This window comes from Temnothorax longispinosus, chromosome 2 (assembly GCF_030848805.1).
Source record: "Temnothorax longispinosus isolate EJ_2023e chromosome 2, Tlon_JGU_v1, whole genome shotgun sequence".
In the NCBI taxonomy this organism is placed as follows: Eukaryota; Metazoa; Arthropoda; class Insecta; order Hymenoptera; family Formicidae; genus Temnothorax; species Temnothorax longispinosus.
In genome coordinates this window covers 17,620,005-17,643,431 of record NC_092359.1, presented here as the reverse complement: position 1 = coordinate 17,643,431, position 23,427 = coordinate 17,620,005, and the positions used below count along the sequence as shown (strand labels likewise).

Sequence of the window (23,427 nt, the reverse complement as noted above, 5' to 3'; positions counted from 1 at the left end):
TTATCACAGAAACTGATGGTAGACTAGATAGATTACGAATGCATGGAAAACTTGCATCAAATAACTCGATATTTCGGAATAATTTACGGAATTCTCGCGGTACTTTTCCTTCTCGTAACTAGACAACTTCCAAACAAAACCGAACGAGATCGAACAAGACTGAGGACTGGGCAATTGTTGAGAAACAGTATGGTGTGAGACCTTAGATTCTTTGGCTTCCCCCTCTTCTTTCAGATACTAACACATTCACAGATATCTTTACAGATTTATCTATTTGTTCATAATTCATACATCGAAGGACTTCGATAATTAACAACTTCGAAAAATTCCTATCATAGCGTAAGATAGATTTTTCCAAAACTCATTATTCGCGTGCTTATTATTCTCACAGAAATTTCTTTGAAGGCAAATAAAAAAAACACTGTATAAGCATTTTCGTAAAATAATTATCTAATCTTTTAGTGACTAATACATCTCCGTTGCTTTCCGTGAGAATAAGTTCGTAGCAAAGATTTGTTTCAAAGAAACCTAATTTTAATGAAAAATAAGAAAAATTGTTACAAACTAATTAAGAATGATTTTGTTCGAAAATAACGGATACTGGATTGACTATTTTCTCTGTTTTAAGGTTTTTGTTTTATCTAGGAATTTTCCTCTCAAAGAAGGAAAAGTAAGGAGAAAGCAAAGCTGAGACAAAAACCTTCCATTTTTTTACGATTTCTTTGCTCAGCACGATTAACGAATGACAATTTATTGCCGATTCTTCGCAAATTCTTTGTAAATTTTTATCCGAACCAAAATTTTCCACAATCCTCATTTCTCCATTTATAAATAAGCATAGCGAAATAATTAACGACTTTCCTGCGAGATAAAAGATACATCTTCCTCGTCATAAAGTTAGATATTGTTGGGCAGGTAGACTGAGGAGGAATGCTGCCTTTAATCTCGAAAATAACGAACGCGGATAATTAGATAAGGATTAAATAGTCCGGACACACACATCGGGACACTTTCGTCAAAATTCCATGCGTCATATAGATCTAGATAATAGCTATCTGTATTACCAGAAAGTACCTTTATCTCCGACAAGATAAATATTTTTTATTTAGGAAAAGTTTCGTAAGTATTATCTGTGAGTCTTTTGTGAGTTTTATGCCTTTGTCTCTTTTCTTTGCCCTTTACAGAACCAACAAAGATAACCCTTTATTTACAACTCGAATGATTTATATTCTTTTAAATCCCTGATTCAATCCTAAAAAAAACTGTGGAAAAGTAGGAGCTCAATGAAAACCGATAAATCTATATCTAACACAAGAAGCATCCTTAGAGAGATCAAAAAGAACGCGTCACGTCAGGATGAAATGACCAGTAAAGCGTGACTTACCTTCTGTTGCGCTAGCCTGAGCGATTCTTCGAAGTGTTTATGAACTTGTTGTTCAGCCTGCTGCTTCTCAAGTCTCTCCCGTTCCAACCTGGCCTTCTCCATCTCGCGTACTTCCGCGTCACGGCGTTCCCTGCAACAGGCAAGCAAAACGAAAACTCAGTCCCCGGCGTTTGTGCGAATCGATGCGTACAAATTAGCTCGCGGTTTACGAGGCCATTGGCGATTAAGAGCGGATTTACAGGTTTTGTTTCGCGTGCGAATGCACCGTCGTCTAATAGATTTCCAATTGCATTTAGCCAAACAGCTTTAACGGCACATGATTGTAACAATGACGCGGCTTGTAATAATCCTTAATTAGAAGTCAATAAAAATACACGGCTACTTGTAATTATTATAGCTTATTATCGGCTTTACAAAAGAATTGTCACGTCTTGGTTAATTAAATCCTCGTTGTCTCTCCTTTATTTACACAGATAAAAACTGCTATTCAAATCATTCTGATTAGCTAATCATCGTACTAGTGTTTTCATGAGGTCTTCGAAAGACCAACGTTGCAAGGCGTGAACGTCTTTATGCGCTCCGCTTAAAGGATAGACGTAATTTATACGCGCGTAGTTTATACGGACGCAAAGGAACTCTTCCACGTTCGCTCTCATGCTCCCTCGCACATTCGCGTTCTTTATCGATTTATCTCTGCCCTGCGGCCTCCGTTCTCGCAAAGCTCGGCGGAAATCGCAAATGGCTTAACGCGAGGGGAAAAAAGAGAGAAATGCGGAGGCCCCGCGATTCCCCGTATCCCTAGGGGCAACGAGCTCTGTCAGCTGTTACCGTTACTCGGGGCGACCGAAATCAATTGTCGGATCTCTGCCTTCTCCGCGCGGTTACCGTCGCGCGTACTTTTTACACTTTGCGAGACATAGATTTTCGCAGTTCTCTGCCAACGCGTATCATGCCTTACTAAACCTTGAAGTACACGGGAAAATTTATAGAAGTAACTCCCATAAAATCCAATCAGTTTTACGCACAATTTATGTCGATTTTTTTTAAGGAGAAGATGCATGGCTCTACGCCGATAATTATGCGTAAAAACTGACGTTGTATACACTTATTGTTATCATCATATCATTCCACAGCGTTTTATTTATGTTATTTGCGCGCGATATCTCGGAGAACTCGCTCTAGGATATGCGTAACTTTTATCTCTTTATACCTCCTCGCGCGGCAAGAAATTCGCTCATCCCGCAGAAACGCAACGCGCATCGATGGAGATAATAAAACGCAACGTCTGGCTGGTATATCTATCTCGCGACTCTTGGAGGGGGAGGGGAAGAGCGAGGTATAAGATAAGAGCATTCATTAACGCTTGCGCAAGTTATTTATACTGTTACGTGCGCAACGCGCGTGTTTATCTGCACGCTCGGTCGGCGGACCTTACAATGCACGCGCGCGATAAATACGTCCGCGCGCGCGTATCTTCTCTCCTTCCCTATCTCCCTCGCGCCTCTGTCCTCGCCGTCTCTTTCTCTCGTCCCTTTTATCTCGGCGTGCGCGAGAGTGCGGTGCACTCTCTGGCACCACAGTCCTGAAAAAGCAGACCGCTATTGACGCACACGCAGGTATGATCTCCAGACGAGAAGCAATAACACGCTGATTCATGATTGGTGACGAAAACCATTCGAAACTTGGCTGACACGTATATATAAGGTCGATTAAAATACCAGGAAGACAGAAGTTTTACTGATTTGGTTATCACTGATTTGATTATTTACTGATTTGGTTTATCAAGTAGCGTAGAAAAACCCCAAAGGCAGACCTTTAAAAAAAGTGTTAGTCTGACGACATTAGTTAGGTATTTTCTACGGTATTTCACAGGATGTCGACCCTGACCCAAAGATATCTCATCTCTAGTCTTCCTTGTGAATGCGTAAGTATACTAATATGAATGTATGACTTATATGAAATAATAATACTTTATTTTAGTATAGTTTTCTTGTACATTGTACAGTGCTGAGACGTGATCAAATATAATTAAATGTAATAATAAAAAATAGTATGGCTATAAATTTCAGAGAGAATTTTGTGTTTCATTCTTTTATTCATTCATTTCCAGAGACCACGTCATGGAAACGTAACACGCGCGATTCACTCCGCGTTTGCACTTCGACATTTGCGACATCGCTTGTTAAAATGCGTTCAAAAGCGCATATTATCGCAGTTGTGTAAATGTAGAGACTTATCTACTTGCCTTTTGCTGACTGCATCGTGTTTAACATCGCGGCGCCAAAACGCAATTACGCGCAATCGCGTTAATAATCCTCGCTTGCTCGTAAAGCAACTTAAACTTCGTTATCTCGCGAAATTTTTTCGAGGTCGCGGATATTTGCAAATAGCATAGATCGTCGGTTTTAAAGTGACTCGTGGTAATTGAGTCAAGCCACCTTGGTATTTGCATGTTTGGCGAACGGCGAGATAGCGAGTGACCAGAAAAATAACGTGTTTTTAACAGCTTTCAAATTGACTAGCTTTTAAAATTATAACAATTCTGGAAAAAAAAACAAAGTAAACAAAGTTCTTATCGTCGCACGCACGAAAATATATTATCATGTGCGATGCAATCATCGAACAAATATGTGGCATATTTTAGCAAACTGTGATTCAACAACCTTTAAAAACGTATTTTTCGCTCTTTTTCTCTCTCGATAAATTTAAATTCGATTTTAATTTTAAGACATTTTTAACCAAAATCCATTTACATGTTATTTCATATTAAAGACCGAATGCGTAAATATTAAAAATGATAATAAACGTTGAAATGTTATCGCTCAGATAATTTAAATTGCAAAAATTGCAAAAAGCTGCTCTAATAATCAGCATAAAATTAATATTAAAAGTTCGATATTAATATCGATAAGATTGTTCTTCGGTTCAGCGAAGTGCACACTTCTGAAGCTCAATATAAATTCTTTACGGAACTTCCTGTGCGTAAGAGTGTCATTGAGGAGCCAGATCCCGTTGGTATGCACTCCAATGTGCACGCGTTCGACACTTCGGAATTGCACGACGACGACGATAACGTGCATAATGCGCGCGACATAGTGCAAACTCAGCAGCGAGAGTGGCTGCCGAAGCAGAAAGAAATGAGACGAGGCACTTCCAGGAGATCCGCACTCGAAGAAGCGCATGTATGCATTCTTAGAAAGTAAAATATGTCATTACGACATATTATGCTACATATTCCAAAACTACATGTTATATCACAAAAATATCCTTATAAAGCTACGAATTCTCTAATGAATCTTAGAAAATCTTGTCAGGAATAAAAATTTCAGACTAGAGAAACGATAGTTTGCCGTTATTTTAATATGCTGATAATATGTATTAGAAAAAATATTTGTTATTCTTATCCGGGATAATAAGGCTTAGCTTCAAACAAGACAAGTCCAGGTGGAAAGCCATTATGCCAAGGGTCGGACAATGAACTTCCTTCTCTTTTTCTCACAAAGTAAAACTGAGTAAAAGTAAAACTGCCCCACGACGAGGCACAAATATGGGATCGGAACAAAACATTCTAAGGAATATCTAAGAAAAAGAAATCGATCGTCATTCAACTTGAAAAATCGTTTGTGTTTTCTTGTATTGTCAATGAAAGGGAAAGAAATACTTCAGGTATATACGCTTTTGGTACGGAAAAATACCTAGGGGAAAAAAAATAGAGGGAATGACCAGAAATGACCTATCTACCTGCTAGTAGTCGGTTACCGTAATATGTATAGAGGGCGTTCAAAAGATAGTAAAAAAAATCATCGAGCACATGGCGAGCACAGTCTTTAAACACTCGTCCAATAGTTAAGTTAGGAGTGTTAGGTTAGTAAATAGTGATCCAAGTTCTAGCATCGTGGACACAGGCCTTAAGTTAAGTTTAGTGAGTGAGCAATAAAATTAGTGTCCGAATTAAAACACTATTGTTTTTTGAGATCGATTTTTTCCTGTAATGATTATCGCCCCAGAGTGTGACAACGTATTTCCAATCCTCAATGGATGATACTCTTCTTTCGCATCTCACGTTTGGCCTCTTGCACGACCGATACGTGTCACTCTTCATATCGATGTGCTTCGCAAAGTCCGTGAGAAGATCGCGAGTGAGTGGCGTGAGATGAATAGATTACGGAACGATGAGCTCGCTCTTTCGCTGAATAGGCGGCGATTAGGGGTATACCTATCGGCAAAACGGATCTTCGCGTCGCGGACGCAATCGGGACAAAGAAGGTTCTCGAAATTTCTGTGCAAGGTGTGTTTGAAACGAAAATATTAGCCGATTAGCGTTACGAAAATTCATATTTCGCGAAGTGATAAAATAGTGATTCAGATGCGACGAAGTGAAACGGAAAATAAATAACGACAGTGATCTGTGAATAACGAGGAATCAAGGAATACAGGAGATTAAAATACAAGGAGATATCGAGCGGTTCTTTATCCTGAATACGATCGAGGCGATATAAACCAATGATGAATATGGATGTGTGTTTAACGATGTTCACGATTTAAATACCACGGTAAGACCTACCTTTAATCTTTTTCAATTTCTAAAATCTCGTTAGCTCGAAAAGATCATGGGATAATAGACATGTATCTTCAAGGCTGACTCCGTTCGATTATCCGTCTCTCTCTTCGAGAATTGATAATTAATATTGATGATTTGCATAAGCTTCTAAAGTACGCGTGAAATCGAGAAAACAAGCGATCGTTAGCACGCATACGCGCGCGCGTGGCAAGTATAATATTATTTCTGCGCGAAAGTGTTAAGAAATCGTGACCTAAGGTCAACTGGTTTGTATTCCAAGTGGCGATAGCGAAAGTCTCGCGTTACTGATTGTGAGAACGAACACAAATAATAACGACTCCGGTGCTTTTCCGCTTGGCTCAGCCAAAGCAGATCCGTTTTTGCGCAATGTTTACATCGGCCAGGATTATTCCTCGTATAATGTACAGGAAAGCAGGAATTTCGCCCGAGTTTCGAGGAAGCGATCATTGATCAGATCGCGAATATTCACGAGCGTGCGATGGGACCGTCTGCTGTGTATTTACAAACATAGCGACGAGACAACGGCCACCATAGCTCCCATTGTTACCTGCCTGCTCGAGGAATCTCAAGGACGACGCACGAAACGAATCACCTTGGCGAGAGATTGTAATTTGAATAATAAATACGCGGGTTGCGTAAATCGCGACGTTTGCCGGCGTTCAATTAAGGATTAATCGCCGACCCGATGCGAGAGATCGATCGGGGGAACGAAGAAATATAATCGCCGCGTATCATCGCCGTTTATCGATCACGGCGCGCAGCCCCGGCACCGATATTTCACTCCCGCCTCGGGGCGAACGGCTCGATTGTACACGATTCCGCTTCTCGATCGAATCTACGCGAGTCTCATGAATTTTGCAAGGCGCCCCGAGAATTCCTCGCATGCCGCCTTGCGATCTCCTGAATCTTTGATCCAAATTTTAATGCGGTCAAGAAGCAGTTGCGTAGGGGAAAAAAAACACAAAAAATTAAGTATCAATAATCAGTTAAAATTATCGTGTCGCGATGATTTTACGATAATTCTCTTACAGTACGTGATATGTACTTTCGCGTGACTTATCGCGCTCCGCTGTTTCAGCAATTCCCTCCGATGATTATATTTGCATTCTGTATTCCACCTGCCGCGCAATGAGATGTTTCGCGTATACATATTCGGAAAATAAATACTTTTTTTTCGTTACTCAAGATTCTCCGTCGAATGGTATTTTATGATTTCGCGATTCCGAAACGAGCACGGAGTTCCGTGGAATGTTTGCCAGTCCCGGTATTTCATCGACGCAGCTTCTGTCCTTGTTTGCACGCCTCTTTACTCTATCGTGCGAGGTGAACGCATTCGAGAAGGAAGCCAGCGTTAATTTTCCCTCCACGATCGCTAAATCGTTTCGTACCGCGTTTCGCAATATATTTCGAGCATGACCGATACGTACGAACTACGAACGTGATCTAGAACGATGGTTGGGCATGCCTAACCCGATTTCGCCGTTGACCCTGATAATGCTATTAAATTGGATAAAAACTTATTGAGAGATTGATCGGTGTATAATTTGTTGCATTTGCAAATGCTGGAATGCAACTGTAATAATAAATTGAAACGTTCCACTATATGTATAATTTAATTACAATTTTTAAACAGCTTCATAAATATCTCTTGAGAACCTACTGGGTTTAACATAAATCGGAGACACTCGGGCAAAGAGACTTGAAGAAGTAGCATAAGCAAAGAGAGCAGCGCGTGTGCATAAGCGGGGACATAAACTTCTGTCTCGCGATGTAAATTTGTGCGAAGGAACAAGCGACGTCTGCACGCGCGAAGTCGCATAAAGCGCGAGACAATTTGCAAGGTAAATTCAACGGGCACGTAAATAGAGCCGGCGACCTTCGTCGCGTCGATTTTCAATTCTGCGTCAGTCATTTCGAGCATGCGACGGCGATAAGACCGAGATAATGACGAGTGAAAAATAATCGGTTGTCGGTATACGACAACAGACTGTGGCGGAGGCGAGGGTCTGTCTCGCGTTGCGTAACGCGAAGGTGAATGATTTCAATTTGCTCGCGATAGGGGACTACGGGTGACAAACGCAAGCTCGCGATTCGATTTGATTTTCCACCGTCGAAGATAATTGATATTTCACATAGGGGCCGAGGTCAGCCGGCCGCGGATCGCAGGCGCCAAGGTAACGGCGCGCGTGGTAATGAATATGAAATCACGAACGCTCGATTAGCCGCATTAAGACGATCGTCCGGAAAAAATGTCTCTCGCCGGAGAAGCTGCTGCTCCGGAGCACTTCGACGTGGTGACCCACTTCGTGCGGCGCCGCTAACGAATGCAGGTGCGGTAAACCTCCCCGCTCTCCCTCACAAATCGAGAGGAGCGTTACGTTACCTGAATTTCGGGTTAGATCGTTACGAGGCTGACGCTAACGTAGAAAGGAGAATTGTAAAGTCCCTGATTTAAAACCTTGACGTGGCAATAAAAATTCTAATGTCTTTCTCGGTCAGCGGCTCTTCGAAAATTCCTTTCCTAACTTTCCCGTCGTAAAATGGCATACGCTCGACTTTTATGTTATATGTCCCGCCGGGATCTCGGCGTCTAAGAATCAGTTTCTCTAAAATGTGTTCGAGAAGTTAGCGACGATAAATTAAAAAACGCTAGGAAGAACGCAGGTGTATCTTCGAGAAGGACGGTCGCTCGTCGCTTCCAGGACAAGAGAAGATAAGTAAAAACCATGCGAAACGCGCGCGCGTGGAAAAAAAACTCGTTAGTCCTCCGCTCGTCGCGATGCGTTCCGTTGCGCCGTATATTGCTTTATACGTATATCGCGTGGCAAATTAGCGCTTGCATTCCTACGCTTTCTGCACCCGCCGCGTGATTACCGTGATTTCTACGTGACGTAATTCCACGCAGACGGAAACCGACGAATACGAGAAAAAAAGAGAGAGAAAAAAGAAAGATATACAAATGCGGGTGGGAGGAAAGGGCGGGGGCGCGATGCGAACGGAACGAGTTTCGCGCGTGTGCACACGCACGCGTGAACTTTCCTCATGCGTGTACGTGTACGTGTGCATGGCCAATGCATCATTTAGATAGCCTGGGTATATCACGCCGGGTGAGAGAGATACGCCTCGGCGCAACGGCCAATGTCTATCGGGTGACGCAGAAATGGCCACGTAGACGCGGCGGCGTCTCGCGCCGCTCGCGCTCGTGGGAACAATACGATCGCTCGCCGGTGATTTATCACGCATTTGCATTACGTCGACTTGAGAGGATCGTAAATCACAACGGTCGCGCCGTAAAATAATCGCGGCGCGGTCGAGTTTCCCGGGGAAAGCCCGGTGATTGAGTAACGAAAAGCAAAGCGGCCTTGGCCAAAGATGATCTATCCATTTCTGGATCATTAGCCTCGGTTATGATATAAGTAGAGAAAGTGTATTTGAGTAATGACGCTCTCGTGGAAGATATCGCGGTTGATTACGGCGCCACGTTCTTTTTTTAGATTGAGATCTACATCCACGCGTATACATTAATTCAGTACATTTCTCTCAGCTAGAATAACTGAATGACTTCAATAGTAATATCAAATTGCAATTACGCAAATATTACAGCTTCGGTATTAAATTCTTTTGATAAATGAACGTCTTCGTTTAACAGCGATCGTAAATGAAAGCAAAAATTGACTTCGTTTCCCTGGTCCCGCCAACTTTCGAGCTAGAGATCGACGTCTGATATATGACTGAAGTAGCGAGCAATAAAGCGCGACGAATGCAGCCACGCGCAACTTTCATTTTCGTCGTTTTATTAGCGTGCGTAACCCAGAAATGAGCGACGCACACGAAAGGAAGTGCGACGGCATTTGCGCGATTGTAATTTTGAAGGCGATGTCGCGGCGCTCGAACGAGGAGGGATAAACAGGTTTATTCGGCACAATAGTAAACCTCTTTGAGAATACAAAGAAAAATTGCAAAATTGGAATGAAATCAAGCAAAACATACAAGATGTGTGTGATACACAGTAAACGTATAGATATTACATTACGCGCAGATACGGATAATAGAAATAAGAGAAAAGAATGTAAGAGTATGAGCAACAAGTATGCACGAATAAAGAGGTTCAGGCATCCGCGATGGCTTCGCCTCGAGTTAAAAATTGCTGACTAACCCGTACGTTTAAGGGAAACGGCGGATTCCGAGTTAATGAGAGCGAGACTTTTGTTTCGTCTCGACCGGCTGCCACACTGAATGAACTGTGTCAAATGCGCGACGCGTTTGCGAAACTAGTTCCGCGAACTGTCGGCCGCGACCACGGCGGTCTATAGTCTAATACAGAGCCTGCGGGCGAGAGGTTGCTCTCCCAGTAAATGTCACTAACCTTATAGCTGCTGCTCCCCACTCCCCTGCTCTCGGCTCTACCCGCCTACCCGTCGAAATGCGAGCACCTGCTGGCTACTGCCTCGTGCAACTTGCCTCGTGTTAATATCCGTCGCGAACACAACGTCTCAACATATATATTTACATCAGTCCCGATAAGTGGTTCTATATTTGACTGTCGGGCGCGACACGAGCGAAAACGTAAAACACCGAATTGCGGTATCTCGCAGGCGGGATCTGAGCGTTTCCTGTCTCATATTTAAGCCAGAAATTACGCTACGCCACTCTTAACCCTCGACTATTTATGCGGTTTTTCCTGTCTACTTAATCTGCGACCACTCGTGCGTTTCGTTACGTCACTATCGGTTTCTTGAACGCCATTTTTCCATTTTTTTTCCCCTCAGGGATATATCTTGAATAAATATTGAACACGCTGCTACTTCGATATGTTACTTTACCCAGTCTCTAAACTTCGATAAGATACGGCATCCCGGAAATCATACGACCCCTTTGATAGTCGGTATCATTTATATAATAATGTTCTTTCTTAACACGCGTGGCGTGTTACAGCTCTTTTCAGCTACTCTCTCAACCGCTTGTATTCTCAAAAATACATTACGAATTAACAAGTCAAGTCTTGATGTACGACGCGATGGTGCTTTATATAAGTTTCTAAGAGCCCCTCGATGTATGTCGAACGCGCGCGTCACATAAGTCACCAAACTGGAATCCTCATTCCGCGCGAGACGCAAGCGGAGCCTATAATACGCGAAATCGGCGGTCAAGCTTCGACGCGTGCTCGACGTCTGCAAAATTGCTCGTGCAGAAAGCAAGGCGTGCCAAAGCGCGGGCCTCACCGACCCGCCGTGCTCTATTTTCGGCTGGAGCATTCGAACGAGAACGAGACTGCTCGGTGTGAATATTACGACGTGACGTGTAGATCGCACGGCGATCGTAGGCGCGTTGCAAAATTCGCGGACAAAGTCGCGGCCGGCCTCGACGTCGAATTTAGAAGGGAGGCCAGCTGCTGACGCATAAAAATCCTTCGCCGTCGACTTAACGCCAACGATCTTGAGATTTCCCTGACAGAGAAAGACCTTCTTTCCGAGAAACAGTCGCAAAATACTCGTCTGCTTCTCCTCTCATTCGCTTCAGACCGTTCTATTGTAAATAATTGTCGAAGCTATGATAATAAATCATAGCTTAAATTGTAATATATTAAATCATTAATCTTTAATAATTTGTATTGTAAATTTGATAACGTATAACGATAATTCCTGACCTAATTTCAGCTCAAACATTAAGTGATCTTACTAAAAATACTTAAAAAAACACGATTGCTCTCAGACTATAATGTTAAAGATCGTAACTCAACCTTGCTAAATTTAAAACGAACCCGAAAAGCGAAAACATGTATCTCTTATTGTTTACGAGTGTGTGGTAGTAAGAACCGCATGAAATAATGATCCCTGCGCGGTGAATGGCCCCTTGTAAATTACCGCAGCTGGCTCGCTCGAAAATTATTTACGCAGCCTACCTAGAGTCAAGAGACGAGAGAAAGAAGATTCCCCGTCGATTTAATCCGGGCCCCGAGGAAGTTTCACGTCGGGAAATAATGTTTTACGATCGTTCGAACGATCGGCGCACAGAAGAAAGGTCGGGAAATGAACGACAGAGCGTTTATATTACGCAGAGACCGAGAGAGGGGTCCGTATACGTACGGAACACGTCGAATCGCCGGCATCGAAGCGGAAAGCTGAGGGGGCGATCAATAAATCCGTGAGGGGAAGCCCAGGCACGAAAGGTCGAATGCTCGCGCGAGGGCGGTTTCCGAGGGTTGATACGGACGATCGATCCAAGGGGTGCTTTTCGGGACACCCGGAATAATGGCACGACGGCGAAGGGGGAATTCAAATCGCATAATCGGTGCCGCGTGCCTGCTCAGAACTTCTGTGTTCCGCATTCGGAGCGCTCGTCGATATTTCGATTAGAAAGAGAGATACAAATTAATACAGAGATCTATGACTTGTATTCGAGGTAAACGGAACTCAATTAACCTGCTATCGTTATTTACAAGGTAAAAATTCTCACGATTACATCGTAGAGGAAAATAGAGAAATATCGAACGAAACGAGCGAAAGTCTTACTTCAACTTGTTAGAAGAATATAAAATCTTGACACATGACAGTTTATATAGATTATCATATCACACATTCTGTGCTCTCCTCCGCAGAATACCGTTACTGAAAATGGTATTCTTCGGGAAATTGTCCATGACCTAAACATAAGAAATCCAGGGCTTTGAATTTTAATAAGACCGCAAAACACAGTGGGACTTAAAATTTGGAACGTCTTTGCAAGGCCGAATTAGAAACTTCTACTTCTTAAGAAAAGAGAATCGATGTTGAACCCTTAAGGTTTAACACAATGAACCACCCGCTAAGATTTTGGACAATTCTGCTTAACGTAACAATCTGCTGGAGTACATGCTTCAAAACCCGGTGGCACTTTATTGAATTTGGAACGTCCTTGCAAGGCCAAATTGGAACATTTCACTTATTAAGAAAAGAAAGTCTAGGCACTTAAGGGTTAAAACACAATGGACCACCCGCTAATATTTTGACAATTTCGCTTAACGTACCAAATCCACTGGAGTATATAAGTTTCAAAATTTCTTGCACTTAATTTTCCATGGTGGTGTATCCTACGAGTTACGTGATGCATAATCAAATGCAAAAGTTATGTATTTTTATAAAAAATTTGAAAATATTTTTATAAATTGTAAATTTATAAAAATATTTAATTCATGTAATACTCTCTTTATTGGAAACCGAAAATAATATAAAAGAGGATGAAAAATAATCGTCTATAATAAAAAACAAATATCTCGATTTTATAAATTATTCCATAAAATTTCGCGGTATTCCTGGAATGTATAATTAAAAGAGGTCTTCATAAACCGCAAATAAATAAATTACCTTCATTAAGAGTAATCATGATTTAATTTAATTTGTGGAGCTTAATAACCCGGTAGCAAATAATCATCCTCAACACAAGAATACTTCATTTTATAATAAAATTACACATTTGTGAAACTTGCGATGCGAATAAATCATCGCAAATCATGATAAACAAGAGCTCGTTATAAGGCTGTAGTTCTTCTTTCAATGAAAATTGCTAGAAGATAATAAATCGGTGAAGAATAATCGTCCGAGAGAAATGAACCTTTTATATATTAATAAGACTTTAACATTATAAAAAAAATGGATAGACACTGTGGAAAATCTGATATCACGAAAACAGTAATTAATTATATTTCAGAGACATTTAAATTCGTGCAACACAATCGGTGATAAAGATACGTCCGTTCCCGTTGTCGATAGCTTTGAAATTAAAACAATTCACGTTATCGAAAATAAAATTAAAAAAAAAAGCAGAGAGAAATGGGTATTCTCTCTTGCGATACACACGTATTCTTCTCGCCGCTTGAAATATAATTAGCGGTGGGAAGGGGCAGAGGCGACGGTAAGCCAGTAAATCACCCGCGGCGCGAGTAAAGATCAAGGGAACGACAAACTGCCGGCCAGGTTACCGAACTCCTTCGGAAATTACATGACGAAAATTACAGGCGAGCTTGCTCGCATCGCTCTGGCGGCCGAGACAGTAGGCGGAGGCGACACGAGGAGCCAGAGCTTTAAAAATAGTCAGATCACGCTTCTAAGTCAGTCGGCTTTATGAAACCGCGCGGAACGAGCATGGCTTCCGGGAAGCCAACTCCTCCGACGCCCTAATGCCGGATCCTAGGTAGAAACCGGTAAAAAAAATCGTACGTTTCGCCGACATATTTCTCGGAGAAAGAATGTTGCAAGTCGAGAGATAAAATTTCGCAAAAACGACACTGCAGACGTCATTTTTTACACGAGTTTTATCAATTTATTACGCTTGTTATCGAGCGGTATCGCAACGCGTGGATCATCGTATTTATGCCAAAAAAAGAGAGAACTGCACTATCGAAATCGAGTAATTGTGTTATCTTTTCTAGCGAAGCGGCGGATAACCGCCGTAAAGCCCGATAACCCTAATATCAGCAGAATTTCGCCAATTATCGTCATCGCGCTCGTTGTAACACTGTTCCAGAAAAATGAGTTTATCGTGACGTTAATGAACGATTGCGATTAATCGCGCGAAGTCGCGCCCACGCCGAAAGGTCGTCTCACGCGCCTCACGGGAGAGAGACGAAATTCCCGCTTTTCGCGAACGCGTTCCTTTCTTCTCCGCGCCGGCCGGGCCGTCACATTCGCTATATCGCGTTTCCATAAACAAATCATCATTTATAACTCGCGCGAATCCAGATCCGCGATTCTCGCCTTTTGTCTCCGGCCCGTCCGCGGGCGCGTCTGCGAATAAATCTAGTCTTTCACTCGCGCGATCAACCCCCTTATCACCCCGCCGCCCCGCCGAGATTTCCGTAAACATGCACTTGGCGCCGGTCCAGTCGTAGAATGGAATGCATTATGCGAGAAACTGTGCAATGGCCTGAACGGACGGGGGTAACGAGGCGATATGGTTTTTTTCCCACGTGGAAACACGCGGGAAAATTAATTGGCTAGTTGGCCGGCCAGCCGGCCGACAGGCTCGTTGTATATGAATGTTTATCTCTACCTGTTATTCTCTATACCAATGCGGAAAGGAAGCTTACATTTGAATTGTTTACGATACCGAAAGGAATTTACTGAGAATTTGTAGCGCGTAAATCGGATTGAATCACTGCGCGTGTTAAAAAAAACAACGTCAGCGATAAAGACGCGCAGAAAAGCGAAGAGCAGTGCAAGTAGAACGGCACTGTCTCATTCGGTGAATTGTTGCGCGAGAGAATTCTCGCGGACGGTGGAATTACTTATCGCATCAAGAAAGACTCACTCTGTTACGGTTGCGAAATAATTTTCTTGCCACGCAAACAGGATAAAATCCACGGACGGACCGTTGCGTGAAAATAGCTCGTAATTTAATTACTAAGCAAACATTCGCATTTGTATCACTTTACAGTCACGCGCGTGTGTCAAGGATCAACTATTAAAAAGACTATATTGTGTATTCCGAGCGTAACGCGATAAGGTAAATAAATATACATTTCTACACGAATTAAATTTTCCGATATAGACACGAATTCATTTTATTGAACGACTAATGCTGCATGTGTCGCAAAAATAACACGCATGAGTTTAAAGCTCTTGATAATAATGCTTCTGAGATCAAGTTGTATATATTTTGATATGCGAATCGTGCACAGAATTATCACGCGCTATCTTCAAAATGTATGCAAATGAGATACATTTGGCAAGTCAAATGTCCACAAATTAAGACTCGTCTGCAACGAAGACGATGTGGTAAATTCTTTATTGCCTTGCGTAAGAAACGCACACAAAGACACTCGGCCGAAAGGCGAGATTCGCGCGGGACAGACGAAAGGAAGGTCACTGGGTTGATGAACGTTTCTTTCAGAAATATCCTCGAAGTAGCAGGTATCGCGTTCCTCGCAAAAATTTAAAAGCCACGTGAGAAAAAAATTTGAATACCTCTCTAAAAGAGTCTTCAAAAGTGAGCTCAATCTCATCGTAGAGTTAAATCTACCGATATAAAATTTACAATGTACTGCAAAAAATACTGCATCAAACCAGTAATTGCCAAAAACAAACATTTGGCAATATTTGGAGAGAGAAAAATTTAGCGTTTCTATTTGAGGAAATTAGAACTGACATGACGAAGTCCGACTTCCTTCGTGTGTTCCTGTTGACCGTAGCACGAATACGTCGATGCGTATATCGCAGTTCTTAAAATAGCGATTATCGCGCGCATGTTCCGAAATAAACCGCACACGGGACAGAATTTAAAATAAAAATCGATAAGTTGTCGCGGATAAAGCCGCGTTGCTTCTCGCTAACGAGTCGTTTCTCGCTCTCGAGGGTAAACGATCTTTCACAAGATGAACTCGAGGTCGTCGATAAGCCACGGCGGCGGCGGCTTCCTCTCGCCACGTCAAGCCAGCGAGTTTTCACAGAGACTGTGACTCGAATAACGAAAGTGTCGGTCGAAAATAATTCCACGACGAAAGAATTCACGCGCGGGATTCACAGATCGTTTACTTTCAAGGACGTGAGTGATGTAAACGTACAGTCGATGCACCGAACGTTTGAAATATAATGCGTTATCTGCTCTTTAAAACATGAGCATTACAAACATTATGAGGAAAAAGATTAGCAAATTAATGAGCGTTTACTTTGCATATTAATGTTGATAGACTTCATGAATTTTACATCCGTCGATTGCGTCACGGTTTCATTTGCGTATGCAGTTGTTTTGGCACGTGGAACGAGTTTTCAACACACAAACGAGCATCTCCTTAACACGTTCGAGTGATTGATAAAAACGAAAATTATACGAAACTATTGTGAGCACGTCTAGAAGTTACATTGACCTTTCGGAGATAGTGCTAGTATTGTTGTTCGATAATAATTCTTATAATTCTCCTACTAATCGTGTTGTCTCGATCGAGAAGTTAATTTTTCTAATGTATTAAAATTATTAAATTGTCACTTTATACTATAATTTACTAAATTATTACAATATATTAAGTCACTTTATATTTCCAAATTCTATTAGAACAAGGTCATGTAATATAGAAAACGAATCAAGTTATCTAATCCTACTGATGATTCTCAGAAAGCAGATTAAAGAGAGATTGGAAACATTTCCCGGAATGCCTAAATTTGTTTACCTAAACACATAGTGTATGCGATTTCGATCAAAGTGGGGTTGAAATGATTAAAGAGACACACTGTCGGAGAGCGGATAATAAATGCCCCTTTCTCCCGTTTGCGCGCGCGCGATATCCCCTGAGTGCGAGATTACTGCGCCCCCATTTACACGTCCGGAGCCAGCTGGGACCGGAGCCAACTCCGAGGAGCGTATCCTCTTCCATCTTCTTCCACGAATTCCGCGCGATCCAACGTTAACTCGCAGCCGCTGCCGTTTTGGCTGCGTTGTAAATCGCGCGCCGCTTCCTTTGTCCGAGGCCGAGGCCGGGAAAACCGCCAACTGATCAATATCCCGAGCGGGGCGAATAACAAACGTGGGGGAGGAACCGATTTTCTTTAGTCCAAGAGTTGCCGCGCGAGCGTTATTGACGAGGCCGCGGGAGTGCGCGATGCAACGTAACGCAACAATAAAAAATCGTGCGAGGTTACTCTCGGAGGACATGCAAGACAATGCAAAGTTATTCTAATAAATCAGCGAAAAGAGAACGTCGGCTTTGCGAGAAATATCGACTACGAATATCTGTGTCTCGCGATATGTCATGTGTTATCTTGAAACTGTCGGGGAATAGAAATGTATAAAACATTCAAACACAACGACGAATAAATAAAAATAACGAATTCGCGTCGTATTTTATCTCCAATCCAATTGACAGAGACAAAGCGGACGTTACACACTATCGATGAGTCATACGATGTCACGCCACTAGTTTAGACGTCGCAGATATTTATCGCGTTTACACGACGCGTATAGTCACAATGACCACTCTTAATTGGACAGAACACGATTGATCGATGATCGATGAACGACAATTGTATTTAAATGCAAAGTCAAACAGTCAGCTGACACGTTAATCTCTTACGTTCTCGAAATATCGTGGACATATTTCTTCTTTTGGTCGTTGATAATATGCCATCGTATAATTATGAGGTCATGTGCCAAATTTTTCAACAGACAGAAATTTTCAATTTAACGTTTCTAAAATGCTTCAAATGCCGCGTTGCGATCGGCGCGATTTTTCGCGCGGCTATTTCCGCAATTGCGCGCGTTTACAGCGCGATAACAGCGGCGTTTGCAGATGCAAAGAGCGGAGGAGATATAGAGAAAGAGAGAGACGCGAAGAGGGCGGTGACAAACGCACGTGATAACGATACGGTCGGCCTGCCGAGGTTGATAATGCGCGCTGCGTACAACACCGATAAGATAACGATGGCGAACAGCCGCTTCGACGTTAACGATTTTTTTTCTGAGGAAGAGTAAATGCGGAATGCGGGCACCCAGAACAAAAAAAAAGAAAGAGAGAGAGAAATGTAGAGCACGTAGTCACTTCACTCGAGATACCTCGTCGCGATACATCAACCTTCGGACCGAAGTCACGCGCTGGATAACGAGAATGAATTCACACGCTACGGAAGCAGCGTGGAATGTAATTATCATATTGCGATGCGATTATAAGGAAATTAAGAGCGGTTAATCGCACGATCACGCGACATAGGGTACTTCGACTTCTTGCGTGGCTGCCCTGCGTAATGTAATGTGACGTATGCGTAATTAAACACGACTGCAGCGAGCGGCTATTCGAATCGGAACATTTTTACTTTCGCACAAGAACAATCTCCTCCTTCAATCAGCTGTTATTTATATTAATAAATATCAGATGAATGACTGAACAAAAAAATAAACGCTCCTTACGCATGTTTAACATTAATTTCTTGGCTTGCACGAGTGAAGAGGATCGTTTTTCTCATAATACGTTCATTACGAGTAGCGACTGCTGGAATTGGTTAAATTCGTCTGGCCGCTTTATCTACCGCAAACAACTTCTATCTAACGGGTTTTTTTCATATTACGGCGAATCCGTTCATTTATTTATGTACATGTATCAATCCTTAATCGCGCGGCCGTATAAATTACGCAACGAGCATTTTTCAAGATCGCTCGTTGTACCCTCGCGAAGTTCACGCACTTTGATCAATCGAGAATGAGCAGCATGCGCATTGAACGCGTTATCGAGCACATACTGATACGTACCGATGATTTCTAAAGTTAATTAATGCAAGCAAGATTCGTTAAACGTGTCATTTTTTACATAAAATATCTTGAAAAATTTTAAACATTTTTTTCATTAAAGATTACGCACGTGCGTAGATTTACTTTATTGCAAAAAATAAATATTCTTATCTCATGTAGCTTGCTTACTTAAGATAGATAATTTCAGTTTGCTCTCACACACGGGTTGGTAATGTGCGAATTTCAGTGTCTGTTTGGACGTCGTTAAAATATATAATTTATCTCTGATAGTATATTTAAAACCAGACCGGCTTAGCATGCTAATGCATGCTAATTATTTGCAACGCTATGTACATTAAAATTTAAATTATATCTCCTATACATAATCTATTTAGGTGACGCATAATTTATGTAGCCCATATTAATGACTATGATCTCTTCGCTTCTCTTCAAGGAAATGCAACCGCGATACTTAAAACTTTGTAATTATTATTATTTCCTTGACATTATTATTTCTTTACGCCTGCGTGCTATCTAGCTATACATGTTGCACAAGTACATGTACAATTATATTAAAGATAGTAATTATCATTGATGCCTACAATTAAATTAAAAATATTCGTTAATAAATTGACATCTCCCTTCATGCACGTGTAAAAAGCAACATAATATCGAATTTTTTCAACGATACGACTGAATATCATTTCAAAGTCGTTTTCAACGATTTTATGATCGCTCTTGTGTTACAACTATCGCGACTGGCTGAGCACTGCTGACTGCTCAGAAGATACGCAGACGATTCGTGTAGACGCAATTTTGCAGTCCGCGATCTCAATACAGAGAGCGCTGAATCGCCGTCGAGGAGAGAGAAACCCGAGCTCTCTATTGACCTAGATCGTGGCCTCGGCGAAGCGCAGCATCGCCATCGCAAAGTATATGGTGAGGAACTGTATCTCTCCACCTCCGCGCCACGGCCAATCGCACGTTGCACCGTCTCTTTTACCGCTGCTCTCTTTTCTCGACGGCCGTCGCGCCGCGCCGGTCCGTCCTCCATCGTTTTTCTTTGCCCGCCCGTCTTCGTGCCGAGCTCGAAGCTCGAAGAGCCGGGAGAGCCGGTGGAGCAAGTTACCGGAGGTGGATATTTGCGGTTGTGATTCAGCGCTGGCTCTCAAGAGAAACGGGAGAAGCAGCAAAAGGAGGAGAGAGAGACTCGGTGAGAACTACGGACTGCAAACCAAGAAGGAAAACCGACCGCAACGACCGACCAGTATTATAGTGTCCGATCTTCAACGATAGATTCTTTGGAAATTCCCCGAGAATTCAGAGTCGATATTTATTTAAGGATCTTTGTAATTTAAAGCGGCATATATTTAATTCCGCATTAAAATACCCTGGTATTGAAGATAAATAGCTTTGATTTAAATTTTAAATGAACAATAAAGTTCTGTCACTCAATCGCACGTCAAAAGAGCTGTGTCTTGTCTTCGATTGTTTATCTGGACATCTCAATTAAGCGAGAGAAGCAGCTTGAAAAGGTACGGAAAAGGATCCGGAATTCCAGGACATCGTTTGCACACAAAAACTCAAAACCCATCCGGCTTCCAACTAGCTTCGGCGGAACAATGCCCCTTCACTGTGCAGTGCGTCCTGTTAAGACCGTCATCGTTATTTAAGGTGTTTATTTTGAATTCGTAGCCAGTAATACTCTCACGTGAATAACGATGAATGAATGACGCAGATACAGGTCTGTGAAATGTCGAAAAAATCTTTTCACCATCGTTTTTAGCCAGTCAGAGAGGATTTTCTCTTGAATATTTTTCTCGTTTTCGAACTCAAACGTTTAATCGTGTATTGTGACAATATCTGAACGCGCGCGTTCGGCGAACGCTGTGAAAATTAATGCAACCAACGGAAGAGCGGAAACGGAATGTTTTTGTTTTTGCCGGCGAACGAAAATAAACTCGGTGTTTTTGAAGAACGTGGCGCACAATTGGAAGTATCGACGCGATTCGCGATCGTATCGCGCGCGCCGCCGGCCTTCGAATGTCGGAGATATGGCGAGTCAGATAGCGTGTTTTGCGAACTAACGTAATCGTCGCTCCATCATTGTATTATCTGTTTTCCGATGGATAACAAAGGAGAGAGAAAGAGAGAGGGAAAGAGAATGAATGGAATTCTATTTTGATTTCGCGAAGCTCGGCGCGAAAGCTACAATTAAAATAACAAAGATAGCAAACAAATTATTTGAAATATGCTTTTAAGATTACATAACGTTATAATAACTGTAAAAATCGTTAAAGATCGGTACGATAGAAAGATCTGTGATATAACGCAAAGAAGAAAAAGAGGAAATTGTTAAAGGAAGATAAATAGAAAGTGAAAAGTTTGTAAGTTATGCACGATTATATACGTGCTATACTTGTAGAATCGTGTTTCTCTCGATGAAGCGTACATCGACTCTGATTTACAGAAAGAGCGTCCCCCGTCGTTCTGGGACGGAAGAACTCGCCACAGTATTTACTTCGTCAGCTCTTTCGGCAGCAGCGAGTAACTGTATTGTGTCAAGGTCGACATCAAACTAAATTCCGGTACAACAAAACAATGTTGCTGATGGCGGTCAATATGTTTCCAATGAAACTCGTTTATTTTCCGGAGCGTTTATCTTTCGAAACATACCTATAGTCAAAAGAAGAAGAAATTTGCTTAAACTCACCGTGAAAAGAGCTCACACGATCGTGTAGATCTCCCATATATACTTATATGGCTATCCTCGCGATTCGTCAGCATAATCTTCGCGCCATTAATCACGCTGTTATCATTTCAAGCGATACCGCGATGAGGCCTTTAATTATAAGTCAATTATGTGTTGTGACTATTACTATTAACCAGATTACAGGCGTAATCTGATAAAGCCGAGGTTACTCCACGGGACAATGCCAATTTATCAGATATCACAGAGAAACTCGTCGCTTCGACCTCGAATGACCTTGGAATGATCTGAGTCTTGTGGGCCTATTCTGTAACTCTTAACGACAGTTTCGTTATCGTTATATTTGCGTTGCGCAGCTATTATAATATGGTAAAAAAGCTGCGCAACGACAATAGGGTAGACGGTAGACCGAGCTGATTCGCCTCGGTCTACCCTATAACGATAACGAAACTGTTGTTGAGTTATAGAATAGGCTCACTGCTGAGCACAAAATTGTTGGTTGTCTAGGTATACATATATTATAAATGACTTTCCATTTAATGACACAAGTCGATACAAGGTGTCTTCGTTACTTATTGAATGCCAAGAAAGAATTATGTTTGTGTCGACTTTTGTCGGCTATAAATAGAAAGCATCCTTTTTATATACAGACAAAATATATGTACCTCATTCTTGTCCCATCCCTTTTTTTACTTTTCGGCCTATTTTCATTAAGTCCCTTTTTCTAATTTTTTAACATGATGTTTCACGAAACTACAGGAAGAAAATCACAGTTAATACTCAAAGGGAAACGAATCTTTATAAGTATTCCAGGGCAAACTTTTGTGGCTTCTTTTTACCTGAGTATTGTAATTTCAAACGCGGTCTAAAAAATACGTATGGTATATATAATCAAATTTTTTGAAAATTCTTTACCTCCTTTGAGAAATGTCGGAGCGTTATCCGTCTTAGCATCTAGTTTCTTTTTTCACAAAACAATGATGTTATTTTCCTGAATAAGGAAACGATTTTCACAATGAATCGTCAGAATTTTTCATAAGAGAAACGAAACTACCTGGTGATTTTATGTCTGATCAGGTATCGAATTTTAACCCTCAGTTACCTCAGCAGGGTCTGAGAGACCCTGTCCACGTTGTTAAAACGTGCAGGGTTTTTAAAACGTTCATAAAACCCTTGTATCTTTTTTTAATCAGTACTACGTCAATTTGAAAAAAAGCAAATTTTTTTCGCTTCTTCAGAAAAACAAGTTTTCTTTTTTTTTTAATAACATTTACATTTTTTAATTTGGAATAATCTAACTTACACAGTAGATCTTTAAAAGATGGATTAAAAAAAAGACATCAAATTGATGCATTTGTCTTAAAGATACAAGCTGGAGAAGACGACAGGGGGTCTCTCAGACCCTGGTGAGGTAACAACAGGTAGTGAAAACATAAGGTAACTGAAGGTTAAATGTATTGTGACAAACAGAGAGATTGAAATCGAAACATAAGGTTGGAACTTAAATAATAAAATGAAATTTTTCATTTTCTTTTTAGCAAAATAAAATCCACAGACAGAAAT

At 41.6% G+C, this 23,427-nt stretch overlaps 1 protein-coding gene across 3 annotated transcripts in view; it reads right to left on the bottom strand.

Annotated features, from left to right (window-relative positions):
- Kdm3 (Lysine demethylase 3) overlaps window positions 1-23,427 on the bottom strand; it is a 281,688-nt gene that overhangs the window by 25,984 nt on the left and 232,277 nt on the right. For all 3 annotated transcript variants that reach the window (XM_071771085.1, XM_071771086.1, XM_071771087.1), the window contains exon 9: window positions 1,385-1,514. In XM_071771085.1, coding sequence (XP_071627186.1) covers window positions 1,385-1,514 — 130 coding nt within the window. The remainder of the gene's footprint in view (window positions 1-1,384; window positions 1,515-23,427) is intronic.